Source organism: Aricia agestis, chromosome 1 (genome assembly GCF_905147365.1).
Source record: "Aricia agestis chromosome 1, ilAriAges1.1, whole genome shotgun sequence".
NCBI lineage: Eukaryota > Metazoa > Arthropoda > Insecta > Lepidoptera > Lycaenidae > Aricia > Aricia agestis.
In genome coordinates this window covers 843,479-868,489 of record NC_056406.1, presented here as the reverse complement: position 1 = coordinate 868,489, position 25,011 = coordinate 843,479, and the positions used below count along the sequence as shown (strand labels likewise).

The 25,011-nt window shown below is 40.5% G+C and overlaps 1 protein-coding gene across 1 annotated transcript; it reads left to right on the top strand.

Moving 5' to 3' along the window:
- Window positions 1-1,401: 1,401 nt before the first annotated feature.
- On the top strand, window positions 1,402-23,999 carry LOC121740473 (myrosinase 1-like). The gene is made up of 11 exons (XM_042133172.1): window positions 1,402-1,446; window positions 10,702-10,808; window positions 15,397-15,532; window positions 16,033-16,199; window positions 16,506-16,766; window positions 16,892-16,977; window positions 17,303-17,450; window positions 21,756-21,916; window positions 22,276-22,431; window positions 22,879-22,970; window positions 23,826-23,999. Exons 1-11 carry the CDS (start codon window positions 1,418-1,420, stop codon window positions 23,956-23,958), a joined length of 1,476 nt encoding a protein of 491 aa, XP_041989106.1. The 5' UTR covers window positions 1,402-1,417; the 3' UTR covers window positions 23,959-23,999.
- The last annotated feature ends 1,012 nt before the right edge of the window (window positions 24,000-25,011 follow it).

The window sequence follows — 25,011 nt, the reverse complement described above, 5'->3', positions numbered from 1 at the left end:
ACCCCTTAAATCAAAATACCCAAGACAGCCGTGTAGTATGCACATTTTTTTTTAATTAAACTTTTTTATACCAACTTTACACAACTTAGCTGCATTACACAACTTTAGCTTTACCCATAAACTATTTAGTATTTATTATTCGTATGCTGTTGTTTCTGATACCTATATTGGTAGGTGAGTTATTTGGTAACGTGTAGGTATAACAATCGAAAGAATCGAAAATCTTTACTTAAAATGGTACCACCTCTTATAGAAATACATATGAGCAAGCGATAGCGCGATCTAGGCGGCTCATGGCGCCATCTGTTATGAGTTTTTGTAACTAACTTAATTTGAACAAATTTACGCATTTTCACCCCCTTACAACCCCTTTTTCCAGTTAAAAAGTAGCCTATGTCCTTTCTCAGGCTTTAGACTATCTGTGTACAAAATTTCATTACAATCGGTTCAGTAGTTTTGGCGTGAAAGCGAGACAGACAGAGATACTTTCGCATTTATAATATTAGTATAGAGTATAGATAGTATAGACTATCCGAGAAATTGATTACAGCAGACCTACGTAGTTTTGTCGCGTTATGTCAAACCCAGCCGACATATCACAATTAACATTGAATTGACATGATCCGACCATATTATGACGTTGGTCTGTCAACTGCCTAGGAATGGAATCAATTTCCTCGATGGTACTCCCCGAGGGCCAGCTCTCGCCACTCTACTCGGCAAGTGTGATCAGGCCCTATGTGTACACGTGTGGGCAGTGGGCACTGTGCATATTAACAAAAACAACCTTGATTTAAGACCTGATACTGAAATATTAGATCTAGGATCCAAAGGTGTCCCACCTAGGGTTGCCACATGCCAGGCGTCTATAATACCTAAGTGTCCGACTTTTCAGCGCGCGTCCGGCACAAATTAATCGGAGTCCGTCTTCTGTCGAGTTTTACGTCTATAATTTGATACGAAGATCCTCTTAATGCCAGAAGGTTCTACATCTTAAAGACTATAACGATCGATTTATACGCTTCCGCTCGATACAGTGGTTTGGCCGCTACACAACGAAATCACAAGCAATGGTTAAATAGCGGCGCGTTTAAATATATCGTTAAAAACAATTATTATTGTTTGTGATCTCGTGGTGTAGAGGCAAAAACGCTCAGTCGCGCGGAAGCACATAAATCGAGTAAAAAGTACGTGCTATAACGAATTCTATGGTTATACTGTTGGGAGGTGGGAGGCTAAAGTCCTCAATAGCTGGGGGCCGGGGTGTCCGATTTTTTCGGTCCCGTCGGGTCCGGCTACTATAGGCTCAGCGATCGGCCAGCCCTGGTTCCGCCCGAGCCTAAACATCATAAAAGTATTATGATGTGATAACGGTGTTATTATTTATTGTGAGTTGTTATCTCCGGCAGTCGCAGAGATGTGGGGGTACGGCGTAGTCGCGTTGTGGTGAGTATTCATTTACAAATACCTAGTTCAGGTATTTGAATGGATTAATGAATAGGGGAATTAATGAATGAAATTTATTTGGTCTTGGTTCTAAAGTTCTGAATGTAGATGGTACGGACTATGGAGGTATTATTTGCGTAGACTCAATTGTTTTGGGCGGATTAAGCAGTAGAATGCAAGTTCCAATAATAATAATTAATTATTAGTAGGCGAACATTAAAATTTTCTTGATTGATTTTTGTAGAGTTAGGGCCTGTTTCACCACTATCTGATAAAGTGCCTAATAGGCTATTCACAACTTTTTTGACAGATTTTCCATACTTGATCTGTCAAGTTAATTGGTGAATAGCCTTATCAGCAAGTGGTGAAACAGGCCCTAAGTATATTAGAAATTAGTCCTTTATATTGAGTAGTAATTAATCGAGTGACTGTAAATTACGGTTTTTAGGCCCGATTCGACCAAACTTGAAGTTACACGAGTATAACTATCATGAGAATAATTTTACTCCTTTAATTTACTCTAGGATATTATCGTTTGCATTTTACCAAGTTACTCAAAGAGTATGACATAAAATGTCAATTAAAGTTCACAATGACACCGACCGTGACAGTTGACACCCTGTTGTGCAACTATTCACAGTTTAATATTTACTTCAAAATGGCCCGTGTAAATATTTACTCCCGTGTAATTACCTCATTCTTGGATTAGAAGTTGGAAAAACGCAAAACCAACTTACTCTTAGATTAGGAAACAGTTATACTCGAGTAAAATTTTACTCCAGTTTGGTCGAATCCGGCCTTAGTGTTAAAATTAATTAATTTGGTTATAGAAATTTTACTAAGTGAGTGACTGACGAGAAATCAACAGAACAGCAACTTACAAATATTCATTTGAAAATGAGCAGCCTCATAATATTTGAGCGACCTAATATTATCTGTTTGAGTGTCAACGATAAGTCCTGCATTTTTTTTTGGCAAATTTATTTTTTATGCTGGGCGGCATTTTTAAACGACTTCCAAAAACGAGGAGGTATACGTTCGGCTGTGTATATATTTTTTTAAATATAATATTATGTTCAACAATTACTTCACCGTTTGTGAACGGATTTAAAAAAAAAAATTGTTGTAAGTAGGTATGGGATATTACACCCATTTGGTACTATGTTCAGAAAAGTGGTGACCTGATGACGGGATCCATGAGTAATCTAGAGAACTCCTCAAAATTCAAATGGAAACGTTTTTTTGGTTTCATAAGAAGTATTCCGGCATATTTTACCAAAAAGTAAGATTTTGCACCAGGATACAAAATGGTTCGAGGTGGTGAACAACTCCTTACTCCTTATAAAAAAAATTATGAAATTTGGGGGCAAACGAGCAAACGGCTCACCTGATGGAAAGCAACTTCCGTCGCTCATGGACACCCGCAGCATCAGAATAGCTGAAATCTGAATAGGGTAGGAGATTGGGTCTCCGGTAATCTCACTCACTCGGCGAAACTCAGCGCTGGTTTTCTATGAGAACGTGGCATTTCTCCGATCGAGCCGGCCCATTCGTGCCGAAGCATGGCTCTCCCACGCCTAAAATTTTACAATTATGTTTGGGGATTTCGGCGTTGTCTTAAGAACTGAAAGCATATACTACTATGCCAATTTCATTAATCATCATCACCATCACCACCATTCCACCATACATCCATGCCATGAGTAATCGAGGAAACTCCTCAAAATTTAAATGGAACCATAACACCTATAGTGATTTAGATTTTATTTTATGATGTATCCTAAGCATAATATGCTACTGTAACGTTGTTAGTGGCGGCCGAAAAGGAAGATCTTCCGACCGAGCGAGATAGCATGCTCGGTCAGGCCGAAGCCCACTGACGTCATTTCAGACGTTGTATATATCTTGCCGTTCTACGAAACTTCGATAGCGCGATGCAGGAATGTTAAGCGAATTGTGGGTACCGCCACATCGCTCCCCCCCCGAAGACCTGTGGTATTCTTCGATGCGCTTGTGTTGTCAGGTGTGGGCCGAAGCTACGCGTGCAATGACCAGGAGAGGGACCCCGTGCTCTGCCCCGTGTTAGAAGAATTATAATCCTTGTATAATTTATTCTTTTTAGTAATTAAATTAATTATGTTTTTATTAATCCAGTCAACCTCGGGCGCATTTTGTATCTTGTATTTGTTTACAGTGCATAGCTTTATACATTCAATTAACTTTGTTTCTAGATTTTCAAATACAGTATTTGTGTTGTAAAGTGATTTATCTTGTAATGTTTTGTATAGTTTATCATATTCAATTGCAGTGTACTTGATTTTCATATTCTTTTCTTTAATGTGTTTATGTATTTCTAGAAACAATCCTGTATCAATATAAATATATAATAATAATATAAATTCCTGTATCATAAAGTGCTTTGAAATAATCGACATATAGAAATATTCAAGAAAATAAACGCACACTACTTGTATGAAAATAAGCACAAAATGGCCACGCGATGACAGGCTAAGACTACATCTATACTATAATACTTTATCTATGGGGGCTCCCATACAACAAACGTTATTTTTTTGCTCTCTATAGCTCGTAATCCATAATGGTAACATATTATAGACACTTGACACGAGAAACTTTTAATATTAAATAATGAAATTAAAATAAAACAAATAATAAAGGGGGACTCAAATACAATAAACACAATTTTCCCATACAAAAAATCACGCGCCGACAAACTGTGCGTGTACCTTTACGGTACGGAACCCTTCGTGCGCGTATTTGCTACGGAACCCGACTCGCACTTGACCGATTATTTTTATTTCCCCCCGGGTACGTAATACAGGTCAATTTCTGCGTTGGCCTGAATAAATAAAATATGATATATTTATTATACTACATCAATATAATATTATACTACATCAATATAATATTTTTACATTCTAATAATAGTTTGTTTTTATATTTTACATATTGTATTATAACTTTATTTAAAACTAAAGGGATGAAGGGGTCAAAGATTAGCGAATTTTGTTAATAAAATAAAGAAATCACGGTAAAAAATAAGTGTTCCCAAAATTTCAGCTTGATAGCATTTGTATTTTTTTTGTTATGCGCCTTCAAAGTTGGATATTTAAGTCGAATTTTTTTTCAATTAAATTTCTTAATATTTGTATACAATTCGATAACTTATGCAGTTAAAAGCAACTTTTGTTATGAAACCATTTTCATAAACGCAATCCATACTAATATTATAAATGCGAAAGTATCTCTGTCTGTCTGTCTGTCTGTCTGTCTGTCTGTCTGTCTGTCTGTCTGTCTTGCTTTCACGCCAAAACTACTGAACCGATTGCAATGAAATTTTGTATACAGTTATTCTAGAGCCTGAGAAAGGACATAGGCTACATTTTGATGTGGGAAAATATCTTATTTCCATGAAAATATCGATGAAAATGAATTCGCATTGCGCGTGGCCAGCGCTCATCCCGGGGGTCCTGGGTTCGAGTCCCGCAGGCGGAACAAAAAGTTTTCAATGTTCCTGGGTCTTGGATGTGTATTAAAATAAAATTTCAAAAATCTTAAACATATTTTATGTATAATACTAGCTGTTGCCCGCGACTTCGTCCGCGTGGACTTCAGTTTATAGCGCGCGATGTCAACAAAATTGGTGTCAAAAGCTTTTATAAAAAAACCCTGGTACCCCTTAAATCAATACAGCTGTGCAGTGTGCACACAATAAGTATTTCATTTTTTTATATTAAACTTTATATTTTATGCCAAATTTTAAAGCTTATTTAGCCCTCCAATTACACAACTTTACCCATAAACTATTTATCATTGATAGATTTAAGGTTACGTCACTGCACAGATAAAGTACTGACTTATTTAATACCGTAGAATAGATATAACAATCGAAAAAAATCGAAACTGAAATGTAAGATGATACCACGTCTTATAGAAAGACTTTTGAGCAAGCGTCAGCGCGATGTAGAAGACGCACGGCGCCATCTATTATGAACTGTTGGAACTAACTTAATTTGAACAAATTTACGCATTTTCACCCCCTTACAACCCTTTTTTCCAGTAAAAAAGTAGCCTATGTCCTTTCTCAGGCTTTAGACTATCTGTATACAAAATTTCATTACAATCGGTTCGGTAGTTTTGGCGTTTGGCGTGAAAGCGAGACTGACAGACAGACAGACAGACAGAGATACTTTCGCATTTACAATGTTAGTATAGATTATGTGCACACTGCACAGCTGTTTTTGGGTATAAGAGTCGCGATCATAAAACCGTTATGTTTCACATACTTACTCTTTCTTCGCTTCTGGCTTACGTTTTTTTTTGTGATTATTTGTGAGAAAAATACACTATACCGGAATGGCAGCGGCGCGCGGCGAGGCGAGCACTATCAGCGCTGCCATTCCGGTGTAGCGCGGCCCTAAGAGGGGTACCACTTACCAGGGTTTTAAAAAGTTTTTAAATTTGACACACATTTTGTTGACACCGCGCGCTATAAACTAAAGTCCACGCGGACGAAGTCGCGGGCAACAGCTAGTATTTAATATACCTGTCGAACAAAGTTGTCTCCCGATGCGTACAAACTACGAAAGACTGACGTCATACTTTCGTAGCACTTTGTATGGAGCGTTTCGGGCAGGTCTTTTTTATGAGTATTTGAATTGTCATATTATCTTGGTGAATTTTTAAGCTATCAGAGTCATTCTTTCAACGATGTTTCTATTTTTTAATTGTCTTTCAATTACCGATAAGAAAAAAAAAATAGTCATCATGCCTATTATAAAACATTTCAACACATTTACCAAATAGGTGCTTACTCATGGGCGTACCGAGGGGCGGTCAGGGGGGGGGGGGGAACTAAGTATATTATCTAGTACTTTTATCAATAAAAATTAAAAATTAAGAAAACGAATTTTTGCCATTTGTTTGCAATACAATATTTTTACAACTAAAAATTATTAATTTTTTATTCTTTATAAACACCTAGCTTATGAAAAACTAAATGTAAGTCAGAGGCTGCGGGCAATGTACCCAAGAGGCTGGCAGCATTACCTCGCTGTATCGCAAGACTGATACGTTGGCCGAGGTAAGCGCCAGCTCTGGGATCGTTAGTTTTCTCAACCAGTCTTTGGGATAACTCTCTGAACATTTGTTTGGCACCAGGGCCCCACGGACCCAGGGTTTCAACCCCGAAAGGTACAAAAAAGTAATCATTCCCCAGTGCTTCATATTTTCTTCTTTTGTTTGTCTCTGCTTGTGCCGCCGCAGCTCCCGCTTCCCTTGTTGTGGCCGTCACATGTGACGCCGCTAGCGTGTCCACGCAGGTGGCGTCCCAAACAAGAGGCCTCCCGCGGCTCCATGGAACGAGCGTCATTCCGTCGGGCCTTTTGCCGTCGTCACGTGCGATACCGTTCGGCTCGAGAGTGGCCGGCACGTTGACAGAGGCAAGGGCCCTGCGAATCACGTCGTTCAAGGAAGCATGGCGGGACTGGCGGCCGGCGCTGCGTCGACAAGACAGACCGTGGTGACCCTGGCGGTCTACTGCGGCGCCGCAGTGGCAGCGGTGGGGTTCGCTGATATTAGCTCCTAGTCGCAAACTGAGTGATAAGTTGAATGTATGATTGTCTAACAGTGTTCCGGTATTGGATGATGGGTATGCCTGGAGCCAATAACCTGATTCCGGCTCAGCGGACGCCAGGAGACGCGCGCGATCTGTAGTGGACGATGAACTTAGGATCTCTGACTGTGCCAATTTTATTAGGGGTTCATCCCAATTCTTTTGGATGGGGTTGACAGGAACGTCACTGGGACAAACACGGTTCCAAGCGTTGATCGCCTCAGTTAGTGATACAATGCCTATGTTTCCAAAAGAATTGGTGATGATTTGAATGAAGAGAGGATGGATGCTGTGAGCTGAAGAAAGGAAGGCGGGAAGAGACACGCTGGACACACTTCTAAGACCCAAGCCACCAAAACGAATCGGGAGAGTAGCTTGGGCCCAGGAGGTGTCAGAGATTTGGCAGTTGAAAATATTCATTACTGTGTCTTTTAAAATGGTGTCTAAATGGGAAAGAAGGTTGGGATACTCCCATAGAGGGCAGCACCTCAGGACATATGTAAATTGGGGCACAAACAAACAAAACCGAATTATTTGGTAAGCCATATGGGATTTTATTGCGACGAGTTTGCCAGAAGACTCTACGAATTTTTGTTTTTGTTCCGAAACGTAAGGCTCAAAACTGTCGTTGAAAATGGGGGCACCTAAAAGGCGGAGGGATTCTTTACTGAGAATTTAATACTAGGGGCCAAATAGTTAAATTCAGACATTATTACGTCGTGCGGCTGTGCGATTGGGCTATTCAAAAAAAGCTCACATTTGGAGAAATTTAAATCCAAATCTATTGATTTAAATTTCTTTATTAATAACTGCAAATCGTGGAGAACTGTAGCCGGGTCTCCACCGAGGGTGCCATCATCCAAATACCAGACGTTAAATTCAGATTGGAGGGATGTAATTGTAGAATGTATGGCAAGGCTGAAAATAGCGGGGCCCAGAGGATCGCCTTGCTGGCACCCAGTAGAGGATAGTAGGCAATTGCTGTTGTATAGAAGTGTCGAATTGGCGCCGTAGCTTTGGAGGCTGTATTCATAAATTTCGGGAATGTGGTTATGGACTTCCTTGAGCAGAGCAGTTCTAGATACGGAGTTGAAGGCATTTTTTACATCAACCTTCACGATCACTTGACCGGTTTTGGATTTAATATAAGTGCGGAGGGCGTGGACGGCGGCTTCACATCCACCCTTACTCCCGAAGCCAAGTTGTACAGGCTGAAAAGTATCTCTAAGTTTCTTTGTAATGTGTTTGCAACAAATTTTGGATGCGATTCTACGGTAGGTGCAACCGACCGCTATGGGGCGAATAATACCGTCTTTTTTTCTTTAAAACGCATAAATTAGCACCATATAAAATACTCGTGAAATCGTGGTGGACTTTGCCAGATAGCATCAAATTTATTAAGGCCGTCAGGTCCTCTAGAAGCGCTCTGCTGGAGTCTTCAGATGCACTGATTAAGTCCTTCAGGTGCTGGGGACTTAGACCATCGTAACCGCTGGCCGATCCAGTCCTGAAAGACATTATCGCGTTTTTCACATCCTTTATGGAGGCCTCTACGGGTTGCACAGAAGGACTAGACGAAGGAGGTATGTTCGGTGGTGGGAGTGTGGGATGTTTATCACGGAGGGCTTCTAGGGTGTGTGTGTTGTATTGGGCTATGCTATCGCTGGAAAAATGCATGTTGGCAGCACCTTTTAGATCTCCATCGCTGATCTTAGATTCGATTTTCTGTATAGAGTTATGTTGCTTACGAAGAAGATGCGGGGGTGGGTTATCATGGGAGTGAATGGGTAGAGAGGCATTGATGGTGTGGTTGTTAAAGTTGGAGCAGTTGTTTTTGATGATGGAAGTGAGTGATTTTTTTTTATCTTGGATTGCATGCAGGACAAGGAACGGAAAAGTGAGGAGACTTTCCCCGTCGCTGGCAGCTATCGGGATGCGAAATGACCTCTCTAATTATGGATGAAAGTTGCTTGGCTACTTGAATCCTAGCACCTTTCGGGATGCGTTTAAGGATGGGTAGTGACCATTTGTAGTTTGAAATTTTTTGCCAGAAAGGAATGTCGCATGACGGGGATGGGGGTGTTGTGGGTGTGTTACTGACGTTAGGGCTGTGGCTGTGTGTCTTACCTATGTGAATGTTCAGGCCTCTTACCCCTTTGAAAGACCGGTTGCAAAACTGGCAGCGTATGAAGTTGATCGGTTCGCTCGCAGTCTCCGACATGTAAAGCTTATAAAAGAAATTACTAAACTAAAACAATTTACAAAGGGCGCGTAATAGAAAAAAAAAACCTAAACAAAATAGAAAAAAAAAAGCTTCATAAAGAGCTATGCTAACAATTTACAGAGGGCGCGTAATAGAAAAGAAAAAAAACTAAAATCTAAACAATATAAAAAAAAAGGTTATTTATAATAAAGGGATAAATACTTAACTACCTGAATTCATAACAGATAAAAATAATACACTATATTAGAAATACTCAATAATATTAGAAATACTTTTTCCTCTGCTTCTTGTTTCTTGGATGCGTGAACCAACGATATCAAATACTTCTATGGCGTGAACTATATGGAGAGCTGCTGCCGGTTCCGATGCCGATGCCAGAGCAGTCTACCCGCTGTTTGCGTCTCTTAGATCAATGACTACATCTTATTTTTATTACTTATTGACAAACTGATCGGGATAGATAATATCTTTAAAAGTGCGAAAATTATGCTGCGTCTTCCCTCGACAGGCTGGTCAGAAGGTGTGAAACGGAAGAAGGCTTCTCAGATTGTTTATATTTTTACATACTATTTTGCAACACTTGTACGAGTTCGAGTATTCAGAGGAGATTATCTCGGGTCGATACTCAGTACTCACGGTTTTGCCCGCTTGGGCTGCTGTGAATTACTGACGATGGTAATAATAGTGCTGAAAAGGGTGTGTTTTACATTACTATTAATATATTATATTCAATAACAATACAGTATAACATATATATTATATACTTACCTATTTATTTTCCTATTTAAATATTTCTTCTTAATTTTGGTACATATTGCTACGAAAAGTTTCGGCTAGTTAATACTTAGTTATTGTTATAAATTATCAATATTTATTTAACAACAATTGTGGCATTACTTTGGCACCTCTGGTTTTGCCCTACTAGAGATAGGAATAGCTCACATTAGACATAAAATTATGTCAATTGTGAGCTATTCCTATCTTTAGTAGGGCAAAACCAGAGATAGATCAAATATTGGGAACGGCCGTTAGGGTACCGTAGTTAACCAAGTTTTGTTGATTACAGAACCCTAAAACGGAACCCTTTTCACTTCGAAATTGAGTTCCAAAATTCCTTATACATACTTACATACTCAATATTATACATACTTACATACATACAGAGCAAGATACATAAAAGCTTTTAAAAATAGTTATAATTACTTACCTAGTGTTGTTTTCAAATAAATCACTAATTTCGAGCAAACGTCGAATGAGAATTGTCTGCTATACTTACTTGGTATTGGTACTACTAATATACATGATATATTCTGTGGCTATACAGGGAATCAAAAACATGGTTCGACATAACAGTATTTGGAATTTCCAAAAAATAACAATAATTTTTCCTGTTCAGTTTGTTGGGGGTGGGTGGAGTGTGGGGGGGCTACGAGTTCCCTGCGGAGTTCCAGTTCGGCGCCGCCTCCGCCGCTTTCCAGATAGAGGGCGCGTGGAACGTCAGCGGTGAGTACCATCCAGACAGTGGCGGCCTTACTCATTGCGAGGCCCCGGCCGGCAGGTTTTGCGAGGCCCCGGGCGGCAAGCCCTTTGTCTTACGAAAAAATAACTATGTGATGCGAAAGTAGGAATGATTTAAACTTTAAAATTTATATTTGCGCTTTTTCTAAGATTATCTCTAATTTAAGCACAATAATCCAATTATTTTTCTTGACGCGAGGCACATGCAGGAGCGAGGCTACGGGCGATTGCCCCGTTCGCCACCCTCTAAGGCCGCCACTGACCATCTTCATCATTTTCGCGCTCCTTGTTACTTTCTTCTTCTTTCTTACTGCTTAGGTTAGGGATTCGAATTGGTGGAGATTACGTTTTTTTTGTTTCTTAAATTAGATATTATTAAATTTAGTACTTAAGCCACGGGACTATAACTCCACGACGGACATTGTCTTAACTCTAAGGCGCAGTGGTTGTTGCAACTATGTAAAATGAGTTTTTTAAATAACGTTTTTTGTAAAGAAAATGTCATTATTTAAGTATAAAAAAGTACCGTTTTAAAATTGAGAAAATTTCCTATACGCAAAGGTGCCGTACCTACACAATGGACAATTCTGCTCGATAGAAAAAAATCTCAAAGATGACTGTTATAACTTATAACGCTGTTTTTCATTATTAAATTATTTTATGGCTAAATAACACACTTTCTAGTAAAATAAAAAAATGTAGTTCATTTGTCGTAACCTAACTTAAACGATTTGATATATTTGATTTGTGTAATACTAAAAACAAAAGGTTTTTTCTCCTATTTCCCATTATCAAGGCACGCGGCGAGCGCGTAACCGCCACTGTACAAGGCGCGCTGATATGAATGTTATTTTAATGTTCTTTACGTCGATATCCGTACTGACAGATATCGACCTGCTTATTTTAGGGACTACTGGGCCTAAGTTATGTCCATCGCACTTCGTAGTACAAAGCCGTTTCGTGTATGGTCAAAACTATAAATGGAGGCCCCATTCCCAGGTCATGGGATGATTTTATTTGGCGTTTGTGGAATTTGCCTTTCCAAAATAACGGCCTCCGTATGGCTAGCTAAAGCTGCCACATTTGAGGAGAACATCTAACACTAGTGTTGAATAACTGATTATAATTCTACACTGCGGAGCGACGCAGGACCAAAATGTGTACAAGTCACTACCAAAATATAATATTATTTGTATCGAATTGTAAGAGCACCGCACAACGCGGCACAAAACGTTTATATGGAACGCGTCGCGTCACTAGTCACTACGCTGCAGCGTGGTGTCCTCGGAGAGTAATTATATTTTGTATTCTATGGTGGTGTCGCGGCGTCATGTCATAGGACAGACACTTCCATTTTCAATTTTTAGGGTTCCGTACCCAAAGGGTAAAACGAGACCCTATTACTGAGACTTCGATGTCTGTCCGTCCGTCCGGTCCGTCCGTCTGTCTGTCTCCAGGCTGTATCTCAAGAACCGATAGCGGTTCTTGAGATACAGCCTAGCTATAGAGCTAGACTTCTGAAAATTTCACAGATTGTGTATATCTGTTGCCGCAATAACAACAAATACTAAAAACCAAATAAAATTAATATTTAAGGGGGGCTCCCATACAACAAACGTGAATTTTTTGGCCTTTTTTGCTTGATATCAATAACGGCAACAGGTAGGTACTTGATATTTTCACAAAAGCCCTAATTAAATGTCTATTAATAATAATATTAAAATAAAATAAAAATTTCAGGGGGGCTCCCATACAAAAACACAATTTTTGGTCTATTTTTGCTTTATAACGGTACGGAACCCTTCGTGCGCGAGTCCGATTCGCACTTGGCCGATTATTAAACTTATCTCCATATTCCAATTTCGAATCTTTTATTCTAGGCCCTAGATAAAAATTCGAATGAATGCATTTATTATCCTCTTTGGCATTGATAGAACGGCCGTTAAGAAGACTTTAACGATTTTGGAGTGTTGCCCGGCCATTTGGTTGTATGGACCGGAGTCCGGACGTCTGTCAATGCACACCCAAACACGACTTTTGGCATGTTATTTTCACAATGAGTCATTATAGTTACCTACTTTATAAAGGCCAATATATTATCCATCAATACTAATATAATAAATGCGAAAGTGTGTCTGTTTGTTACCTCTTCACGCCCAAACCGCTGAACCGATTTTGCTGAAATTGGTATGGAGATACTTTGAGTTCCAGGAATGGATATGGGATACTTTTTATCACGGAAAAAGGTATGGTTCCCTTGCTATAAACGAATTTTGACGCAACAGAGTTGCGAGCTGACGTCATCTAGCGTTACTATATTCAAGAAGCTAATGATATGCTAGTGATAGGCATCTGATAAGCGATGGATCTTGTTTGGACTTTGGTCTCACGCGATCTCGCTACGACGCTATCTTCTCAGATAAGATTTACACTATGTTGTTATCATTATCGCGGTAATGACCTCCTAAACCTGCACTACTTACCCAACAGGAGCATCCTACTGCACCAGAAGTCCTGAAGAAGTGTTGTAAGTAAAACAACACTTCTTCTGGACTTCTGGTGCAGAAGATATTGGTAAGTAACAAGTATTTTTTTTTAATTTTAATTATTGTTGTTATAAGCCAAGAGGAAGATTATAGTAGAACTTAAGTATATAAATTAAAAGGGATATAAACTTTTTTAAGGTTCCGTAGTCATCAAGGAACCCTTATAGTTTCGATCTGTCCGTCCGGCTGTCCGTCTGTCTGCCCGCGGTTTTTCTCAGAGAAACTTGCTATATAGGACCTATAGGAATGCAGATATTAATGATGCCGACAAAATGGTATAGAAATTCTTATAAAAATATTTTTTTATGGTATTAAGTACCTCCCCTACACATCAAGCGGGGGATTTTTTTTTTCGCGTCTACCTCACCGCGTGGGGTGTCGTTGGATAGGTTTTTAAAAAACATTACGAGTATCCATAGATCATTTAAAGTGGAAAAAATCGTTAGAGTCCAGTCTCAGAAGGGACTAAAGGGAAGGGACTGGTAGAAACCAGCTAAAGGGTAATTTCTGGAAATGTAAAAAAATTCACGTTAGTAGTATATATTTAATATGTACGCTGAATTTAAAAGGAAAACTATTACGGCTAAGAAGACTTCATAAGTTTTTGAGTTATGGTTGATCAACTAAAAAAATGTATTCGGCGAAGTATAAAGGAACTTTTCGTTCAAATTCCTTTAAAAGTAACTGAGATGATGTCTTGATGACTGAGATGATTTAAGAATTTAAGCGGAACAGTATATTTTAATTTTTATACTTACATTGTGCTAATATCGTTCGTGGTTGTGTGCACAGGTGTTTCACGTCTTCGCCCTCGTATATATATTCGTATTTGCTTATGAATTCTTATTCACTTTCAATTGTTACCATTGCTAATTGTATTATATCTCAAGGACTCGTCGTCGCAAATATTATTATGCGTCATTCCTACTCTAATATTATAATATAAGTGGTAAAAACTATATAATTTTAATACAATACTAGGCGACTGAACTTAGTATCACTTACCTCCTAATAAATAAACCTTCCCTGGACTTCTACGAATATTTCAACACTAAAATTAGTCAAACAGGTTCAGCCGTTTTTGAATGTTGGCGAGATGAACAAAATTTAAAATTTATTATTATCTACAGTGAGAAAAAGTTGTTCATTTTGACGGGCTACTAAAGTCGGTCAAAATGAACAACTTTTTCTATTAGTATTTAGTACAATGTTGGGAACTCAAAAAAATGCCGTCTTCATACCCATATAACGGATGCCCGGAGCGGCAATTTGTATGGGTATGAAGACGGATTTTTTGAGTTCTCAGCATTGTTCTCATAGAAAAAGTTGTTCATTTTGACGGGCTCATTTGATGGTTTCAAGGATAACGGTGTTTACACTAACATCTTGTATAAAGATTTCGAGTCCATGAGAACCATGTCACACCATATTATTTTGTTGGTGCGAGTTGCAAGTTGCGTTTGCGGCGTCCTTTTCCAATCGGCTGTAAAATAGCACTCAAGTATCTCCAAACTCTTACGGCTTATGCGCTGTCAAACAAGTGTACCTACTATCAAACCGATAACACCAAACGGGCTTAGGAACCTGAACAAGTAAAACAAACACGTGACTGAGCCCCGTCAAGACACAATTATTGTGGTCTTGTCTAAATCTTCTATTTTATGACCGAGAATTGATATCAAATGGACAGTGTATCTAGAGCAATAACGCTATGTATATCGCCATGATGTCATTTTATTGTGAACCAATTTAGGGCTAACTTATTTATATTTATTATAGTTGGTTTGTGGTTTGGTTAAAAGGTCGTCCAGCTGGCATGATACCAGCTATAACTAGTTTTACCCAAAAAATATCGGTTAAAAACTAAATCTAACCAAATTAGTTGCACCTAGTTTTGACAGGCTAAAATTAGACGTAGCACTTTGGTTTCTTGCAATCCATACATTTTTGGCGCAACGGAGATGCGGTCGTTATCCGGTAACATATTGTAGGTATTATATAATACTTATCATGAACCTAATTTTCAGACAAGACAGCGAGCGTGTGGGACAACTGGCTGCACCGCGCCGGCTCCGAGTTCAACGGCGACGTCACCTGCAACTCCTACAACCAGTGGCAGGAAGACGTCGAGGCGGCTGCTGCGCTCGGCCTCGACTACTACAGGTAAGGATAGTCTACATAGTTAAAGTTTTACCTTTTACTTTAATTCAAAATATATCCATATACCTTTTTAGCCGATTTCCAAAAAATGAGGAGGTTTCTCAATTCGACCGTATATATTTTTAGACGTTCTATGTGTTGCCTATAACTCGTTCGCGAACTAGCCCGGCGAGGGGACCAGGCCTGAGAAATTGTATTAGAAACCTAATTTATTACTTGTTGGTTCCGACGCAAATAAGTGTGATGCACCCACTGTATTTTAGACAAAATGCAAAAAATGATTTCATGCTGCTGTTGGATCTTAGTCGACCTTAGTGCTTATGTTAATAACGTGCTGATCCAGCACCGAAACCAGGAACGAATGTCAGTTAATTTCTTTAAGCGCCAGCGAACACTTTTAAATGTGAATATAATTTCTTAACGCATCATACATACCTTTAGTCTTTGCAGCCCGAATGTAGACAATTCATCAATTTATCGAACACGATTTGCCCCCGTTTCAGGTTCTCCCTGTCTTGGCCGCGGCTGCTGCCCACGGGTCTGCCGAACGAGGTGAGCGAGGACGGCGTGCAGTACTACAACCAGCTGATCGACGGTCTGCTGGCGCGCGGCATCGAGCCCGTCGTCACGATATACCACTGGGATCTGCCGCAGAACCTGCAGGATCTTGGTACGCCATAAAAAGTACCGGATACTAGGATAAAAAGCTGTACTTTGAAATTACTCCGCTAACTATAATATACAGCATAAAATTGATGAACATTTAAGGTCTCCAAAAATAATGATGCATGGATTGTCATTATTAGAAAGTTCGTGCCTTTTTATAAGAATCGTGACAATCTCATTGATATCACGATAAGCGCGACTGTAGCCAGATATTTTTGGAAACACATGATTTTCGATCAAGAATAGTCATGATCACAATGCCGGTCTAAACGAAAGACGCACACAGTAATTAGCAGGTCGCGTCTTCCAGGTGGCTGGGCGAACCCGCTGATAGGCGAGTGGTTCGCGGACTACGCGCGCGTGGCGTACTCCAAGTTCGGTGACCGCGTGCGGCGCTGGCTGACCATCAACGAGCCGTTCTCGTTCTGCGTGGCCGGCTACGACTACGCCATGCACCCGCCCGGCATGAGCTGGGCGGGCGTCGCCGACTACATCTGCATCAAGAACGTGCTGTTGGCGCACGCGCGCGCCTGGAGGGTCTACGACGAGGAGTTCCGGAACAAGTATCATGGTAAGTCGCAATGACTTAGAGAATAGAAAGAGAACAATATTGCAATGATGTATTTTTGACATATATATATATATATATATATATATATATATATGTCTGTTTATTACCTTTCTATATTATTGCAGGTAAAGTGGCGCTGTGCAACCACATGGTGTGGATAGAGGCGGAGGAGGACGACGACGGCACGGCCGAGCTGGTGCGACAGATCTATGTAAGACCTGGATTACAGATTATACCAGTACCAGGTGTCACCAACACCTGGTACTCCGTCGCACAAGACCTATAAACACAACGATTTCGCACGTCTTGGCTTAAAGTAAAATGCTCCTCTACCTGTTGACATCACAGTACCATAATTTAACATTATTGTCTTGCATTGCGAGATTTTAGATAACTTAAAGTAGCAAAACAATGTGGTATCAAATTACACGCGGTTACTAGTCTCGGTGTTGAGCGACATGGATGTCAAGGGTACTACTAGGAGCTCTATAAAAGTACAGATGACACCAAATTTTCAATGACTTTGTAACTTCCAGGTGGGTCTGTTCAATCACCCTATCTTCTCGAAGAAGGGGGGCTGGCCGCCAGCCATCGAGCAGATCATAGAGAAGAACAGCAAGGAGCAAGGCTATCCGCGCTCCCGCCTTCCCAGTTTCACTAAAGACGAAATTAAACTTGTCAGAGGTAAACAAATCGATTAGAGGTCGAATAGAGAGTTTAATGATGAGCCACTGGAGGTTTAGATAGTCTAGTGAGCTGACTCGACTAGAAAGACACCATTATTAACGAAATAAAATATAATGTGCCATACAAAAAACCAGTATAAAGTTGTTTACTCTGTGTGTTGCTAAGGCGTTCAGAAAGGCACTCCTTTTACGGAGAGTGAATCCTTGTTTCTCATGGGTGTTATGTTCATCCTTAGAAACCCATAAGTTTGCTTGCTGATCTTCTGTTAAAACTGGTTTTAGTGGAGTGGCAGGATTCGATGGCTGAGTAATATGGTAATACGTAACGTCTTTAAAAGTATTTTTGGAGGAAGATTTACGGAGGTGCAAGTTGGCAGAGGTCACTCCAAATAAAACTTCTGGATAACTTAACACACAGAGTATATTCCAGTCACACGTATATACACTTCGTACACGGATTTACACGTACAGGATTCACAGCAAATAACAGTTTTATCTTCGATAGTTGCAATAATACGCATGGAATAGCTGATAACGTTACAACTAAACGTAAGGAGCCTATGCAGAACCGGTTATTGCCTCAGCCCGGCGGGAACAGCTGCGCGAGCGCAATTATTGGTAAGGATTGCACGCCCGCGTTATCGCACTCGCCTGACATTGAACAATCAGCTGACTATATTATGCCGACGAAGCCTTCATATCGAGACATAATTGTTCAGAATAACTCGCAGCAAGAGCTGATAGGCCACACCGTGCAGAACGATAACAACAGCTTTAAACTAGTGGAGCGTAAAAAACGCAAAACGCAGAACAAACGTAGCAATTTTACAGGTACAGCACAGTCTTCGAGTAAGTTGCAGCTAGCTGATTTAATATCGCATATTTATATATCTAGACTTAACAAATCGACCACTATTGAGAACGTTAAGGAATTTTTAAAAGAAAAAGGCGAAGATTGCACCAAAATAGAATTGTTGACGCAACGATACGAGACAGATTTTTGTTCTTTCAAAGTAGCTGTACAAAGGAATAAATTAGATAAGTTTTTAAGCAAAGATTTCTGGCCCAAAGGTATAAAATTTAGATTATATCACGACCGTAAAACGAGAAGCGCAATACAAATTTAATATGGATTGTACCAGAATTAAATTAACATCTTTCAACTGCAAAAATATAAAGACTTCTGCTAAAACGGTGCTAGATCTGACACAAACATCTGATCTTATAGTTCTTCAAGAGACTTGGCTGCTTGAGCACGACTTGAACTTTGTGCATTCGATAAATAAATGTTTCGGCTGTGTTGCTAAGTCGTCAGTGGACTCCTCGGAGGGTACCCTTAGGGGTAGGCCTTATGGCGGGCTTGCTATAATGTGGGATAGGGCAATATTTCCCAATGTTGTACCTATAGACTGTGTGAGTAAGAGAATTCAGGCTGTACGTGTTTTTGTGAATACAGGATCGTTTCTTGTTATTAATGTATACATGCCTGTTGATATTAGTGATAATGTGGAAGAATTTACACAATGTCTGGCTGAAGTTAGTGCTATTATAGATGACTCTGAAGTTCAGGTAGCCTATATCCTGGGGGATTTTAACGCGCATCCTGGTGCAAGATTCGGTAAGCAGCTTCTTAAATTTTGCGATGAAATGTTGTGGGAGTGGGCAGACCTGAGGATACTTGGGACTGATTCCGATACCTACACTTTTATGTGTGAGGCGACTGGCAGTAGGAGATTTTTGGACCATTGCATAACAACAAAAGCCGCGTGGGATACTGTAGTAGATGCTTATGTCACCCATGACGTACTCTGGTCCGACCATCACCCGTTAAGTATAGTATGTGATATTTTAGTGCCCACGATAAGTCCTAGCATTTCCTACAAGCCGGATGCTCTAAAGTACGTAAAATGGGGCGAGAGAAACTCTAGTCAAATTAAGTTATACGGGGAATTTTGTAATAATAATTTAGATATATTTACTAATTATTTTTCATGTGATTGTCAAGATATTTTTAATTTTAATTGTGAACATTTACAAAGTCATTATAATAGTATTGATCGATATTATAGGCATATTATAGACGTATTACAAAACGCAGCAATTGTAAGTTCTGGTTCTTGTGAACACAGACGTGGTAAGAAAATACCAGGCTGGAACTACCACGTCAGAGATAGCCACGAGAGAGCTAGGCTTTATTTTAAGTGCTGGATGGTGGCTGGCAAGCCCTCCAGCGGTACAGAATATGAAAATATGTGCAATAGTCGGAAAGAATTTAAAAATAAACTTAAATGGTGTCAAAAAAATGAGGAAAGTATTAAAATGAATATTTTAGCTTTACATAGAAAGAATAAAAATTTTGGTAAATTTTGGAACGCTACTAAGAAACTTAATTATAAGCAAAACTTGCCTGTGTCGGTGGAGGGCTGCCAGCAACAGTCCGAGATAGCAGAATTATTCTCTCGTAAATTTAGAATAAGTCCTCAGGACGCGCAATATGTGTTAGATACTGAGATCTGTCCTAATAATGATGTCATAGAATTTACACCCGAGGATATCTCAAAGGTCATAATGAGTATGAAGCGTGGTAAATCGCCGGGGCACGATGGACTCAGTATCGAGCACATAGTGTGGGCCAGCAACAAAATTACTTGGCATTTAAGTCGATTATTTAATCTTTGTATTAAATACTCGTACTTACCTGAAGAACTAATGAGAACGGTAGTCACTCCTATCGTAAAAAATAAAACGGGTAACCTGAGCTCTGCGTCAAACTACCGGCCGATATCTTTGGGTACGATAGTCGGCAAGATTTTAGAGAGACTGTTGCAACCGGAGCTGCTTAAGAACATTAAAATTAATGACGCACAGTTTGGCTTTCGGGCCGGACTCTCAACAGATGCTGCTATAGCCAGTCTGAAAAGCGCCATAAACCACTACAAGTCCCGTAAGACTTCTGTTTATGCGTGCTTTCTAGACCTGAGCCGCGCTTTTGATTTGGTCAACTATGACATTTTATGGAATAAGTTGCTCAGGTCACAAGTGCCTAGGCAGGTGATTGATCTGATGAGATTCTGGTATGGAGGCCAAACTAATTTTGTGAAATGGGGTGACGCGGCCTCTAGTGTATATAGACTAGAGTGTGGAGTTCGCCAAGGGGGGGTCACCTCTCCGGACCTCTTCAATGTGTATGTGAACGGCCTAATCGAGGAGTTGAGTAGCACCAGAATCGGCTGCCACATAGGAAACGTTTGTTTAAATAATTTGAGCTACGCAGACGATATGGTGCTCCTAAGCCCCTCGATCAAAGGACTAAGGAGACTGCTGTCGATCTGTGAGCATTATGCGAATGCGCATGGACTAAAGTATAATGTTTCGAAAACTGAAGTCATGGTTTTCGCATCTGGTCGGGGTCCGGAGGTGGTACATAAAGTGTACTTAAATGAATGTGAGATAGGTGTTGTTAAGCAGTTCCGGTATTTAGGTCATTTGCTGACTGATCGACTGGAGGATGACGCTGACATTGAGCGAGAGCGCAGGGCTCTCGCGGTCAGAGCTAACATGATCGCTCGACGTTTTGCTAACTGCAGCAGGGATGTTAAAACGACACTTTTTAAGGCATATTGCCTTAGCATGTATACCTGCCAGCTCTGGATTACGTTTAAAAAAAGTCGATGAGCCGTTTAAGAGTTCAGTATAATGATGCATACCGAACTCTTATGCGGCTCCCCCGTAGCTGCAGTGCATCAGGTATGTTTGCGGAGGCGGGAGTCCCTGACTTTTTTGCCATCATAAGATCTCGGGTGGCTGCATTTTGGCACAGACTGCGCGGCTCAGGCAATAGGATACTCGAGGCTATCTCTGACGACTACTACAATAATCTTATGTACGTGCGGTGGATCTCTGTTCACATGAACCAGAACAAAAAGTGATTCTTTTTTTTTTTTTTTCTGACTGGACACCCTTATACAGTGTTAACATTATTTTACTTGTAACTTTACATAATATTTTACACATATCGTGTTATGGGTACTTATGCCTGAAATAAAGACTTTTTATTTTTTTTTATTTTATTTTAATTAGTAGGTTGCGCCCTGATTGTCAGTGCCGCGAGAGGAAAAACCAGAAGAGCGAGGGAAAGCCGGCTGTCACTTATGACCGTCCGTCTTCTCCTCCTTCTTTCTTTTGTCGTGCATAACACGCCACACCTTATTATGTCAGTCCTAATAAATTTGCCATATTATTTAACGTTTACGCTGCCAAATACTTTGGCTTACCCCATTAAAGAATCAATATTATCCCTCAGGCACGTTTGACTTCCTGGCAATGAACCACTACACGTCACGCGTGGGTCGGCACACGCGGGAGGGGGAGTCGGCTCTGACGTACGTGCTGGGCCTCGCTGAAGTCGACGGCGTCCTCTACACCAGGCCCGAGTGGCGCAAGGCGGGAACCTCATGGTTCTATGTGAGTAACATTTCGCTTTAGCCTAAAGTAACTTTCAGAGCCATGGTCTACTAGTAAGACCTTTCGCACTAAGAGGGTGCAGGTTTAATCCCAGGTGGTGGCGTTTACCAATGAGATATGTTTACATCTCAAGTTAATTATACCGTATACGACGCGACGGCGAAAGAAACCCACAAAATTATTAACCTATTGACCACTCTCAGGACTAAGCGATATTATTGTCGAAAACGCGGTCGTGACCAAAATGCCGTATTGGGTAACCGTACGTATATTAAAAAAACTGTTCTAGTCTCTACAATATTTTAAGAGGCAGTCAGAATTTGCAAGCTGTTCTAACCGTTAAATGCATTCACCTGCAGATTTACTACGAGGGCATGCGCAAGCAGCTGAAGTGGCTGAAGGACAACTACGGGGACGTGGAGATCCTGATCACGGAGAACGGCTACGGCGACGCCGATGGCCTCAAGATCCAGGACGACGAGAGGATCACGTACATCAGCGAGATGCTCAAGCAGGTGGGTTATATTTGTACTTTAGTTATCAGGTCTTCCAGAATCCAAATACTGTTGTAAAAGGGTACAATTGAGAACTTCCAGAAATCTACAATTCAACACTTCTACAATCCAAATACTGCTTTAAAAGGATAAGATTTAAAAGAGTACAATAATTGATCAAAATCACTAAGCACGGTGGGATTCGAAGTTGCAACCTCTGGCTTGAACGCCACGCACTCATCGCATCCACATAGATCGATATTCATCAATGTCAGTAATAGAGATCTGAGATAACATTTTTTCTCGGAAAAATGTACGGTCCCCGTGCGATAAACTAATTTTGGCGTAAAGAAGTTTCAGTACGTAAACTCTGTTACAGTCCAGTTTCAGTACGTAGTCGGATAACTGCAATTGTTCAAGGTTTACCTACTAAGTTGTTTGGGTGTTACAAGTATTGTGACGTGGCAGGTGCTGCTGGCGATGCACGAGGACGGCGTGCGCGTGGTGGGCTACACCGTCTGGTCGCTGCTCGACAACCTGGAGTGGGACGAAGGCTTCACGTGAGTACCGCTACCACTAAAACTACTCTGTACAAGAGGAAATACGTTCTCTTCTTGAAGGTTTGTAGGTCGTATCGGTCCGGAAATACTGCTGGCGATGGTTCGTTTCAGAGATTTACAGTGCGGCAGTCAGTTACGCGAAAAACGCACGGTGGAAGACTGCCACTCATCAATGTGATGAGGGTCCTGCTGCGTGATTTTGAAATATGTTGTGACAGCAATGCAACAGACGTTTGTATGCTGCACAAATATTTACTGTGTGTCAGAAATGTCCTGTACAACACCAGACAAGATATCAGAGATATCCAGTAAGTATATTAAGTTTGTATATCGGTTTTATTCAAAATCAGCTGTCTAACGCCTGTTGCATTTCTGTCTCGAGATACATAATATTAGCGAGGTTTCCCAGAAAATCTTCATTCGGGCTTGCAGGCCCCTGTGAGGCCCCTGTGGTATTGATATGATCGGTGCTTCGTCTTTGAAATATTATGTTATGTTTTAATATTACAAAAAAAAACCACTTAAACTGCACGGTGAATGACTTTTAAATTGATACAACGCCATTGTTTGAGTTATTATACCTATACTGCGTAATTTTATTTTTCAACCAAATCAGGACATTTGAAATCAAGTGCATTGACTTTTAACTTGTTTTTGAAATGGCTTACTCGATTCCATGATGTTTTTAGGGTTCTATACCCTAATGTCAGAAAACGGAACCATTTGTTTGTCTGTCCGTCCGTAGGTACGTCACAGCCACTCTTCTCCGAAACTGTAGAGTATAAATTATCATCTATGATTAAAGTCTTTCGTTGGTGTCTTACCCAAAACTACACCTTCCCCTTCTGTCCACAGGCCCCGTTTCGGTCTGTACCAGGTGGACTTCGACGACGCGGCGCTGGCCCGCGTCCCCCGCGCCTCCGCCAGCTACTACGCCGGCGTCATCACCTCGCGCTCCGCAGAGTACACCAACACCACTTCTAGTTAACTACCTAACCTAACCTAAACTACCTATTATAGTATTTTTGTTACATTGTATCATCGAGGAAATTGATTCCTAGGCAGTTGGCAGACCAACGTCATTTGGTCGGATCATGTCAATTCAATGTTAATTAAGATCTGCCGGCTGGGTTTGACGTAACGCGACCAAATGACGTAGGTACCCCATCTGCCTATGAATCATCTTCTCTGATAGTACATAAATATAATTACTGTTTTGTTATGTTTTTTTTTATTTGCAATTTGTAATTTCCTACTGTACTGTATAGTTTCTGAGACCTTATTCATCCAAATACATTACACAACTGCAACCTACTCGTAATAGAGCCAAAAATGTGTTTCCTCTAAAGCAGCGTTGCGCGGATTTTGTTGCTGAGAATCGTTACAATCACCGCTATTAACACGATCCTCTCAGCTGCTTATTTAAGCTTTGTTAGGATTGGTCTAGCTGTGGCAGTGTACCCTCTACCCAGTCTACCCACACTGTCACAGCTGGACATTAAAATCCTCGGGCTTAAGATAACTGTCCTAAGTATATAAATTATATCTTCATTCTTCAATAATTGGTAGCTCCAAGATTTGAGGCCATCGCATCGACCATGATTGATGGTTATAGCTCTTAAACTGACAGCAAACTACCCATTATGGTTCATACGTTTTGGAGACTTTAATGAATGTGCCATAGACATACAGAAGGGAATGTCAAACGTACGTTTGTAAATACTGTAAGTAGGGCCCTAAAATCTATGAAGAAACGTGTCAAGTGTCTATAGATCGTCTGGCTAAGCCCGGCCGCATATTATCCGAAATTTCTGATCAGAAAAATTCTGACGCCCCGCCGAAATGCACTCTGTTCATACATTTTGTTGTGGACCCCGCATACTATCAGAATTCTGACGTGTCAAAATGTATGAGCGGGGCGGGGCGTCCGAATATTTCTGATCAGAAATTCGGATAGTGTGCGGCCGGGCTAAAGGCGAGAACGCACTACGCGTGTCGTGTACAGTTCGACAAGGCTTTAAATGAATATGTCAATGGGCGC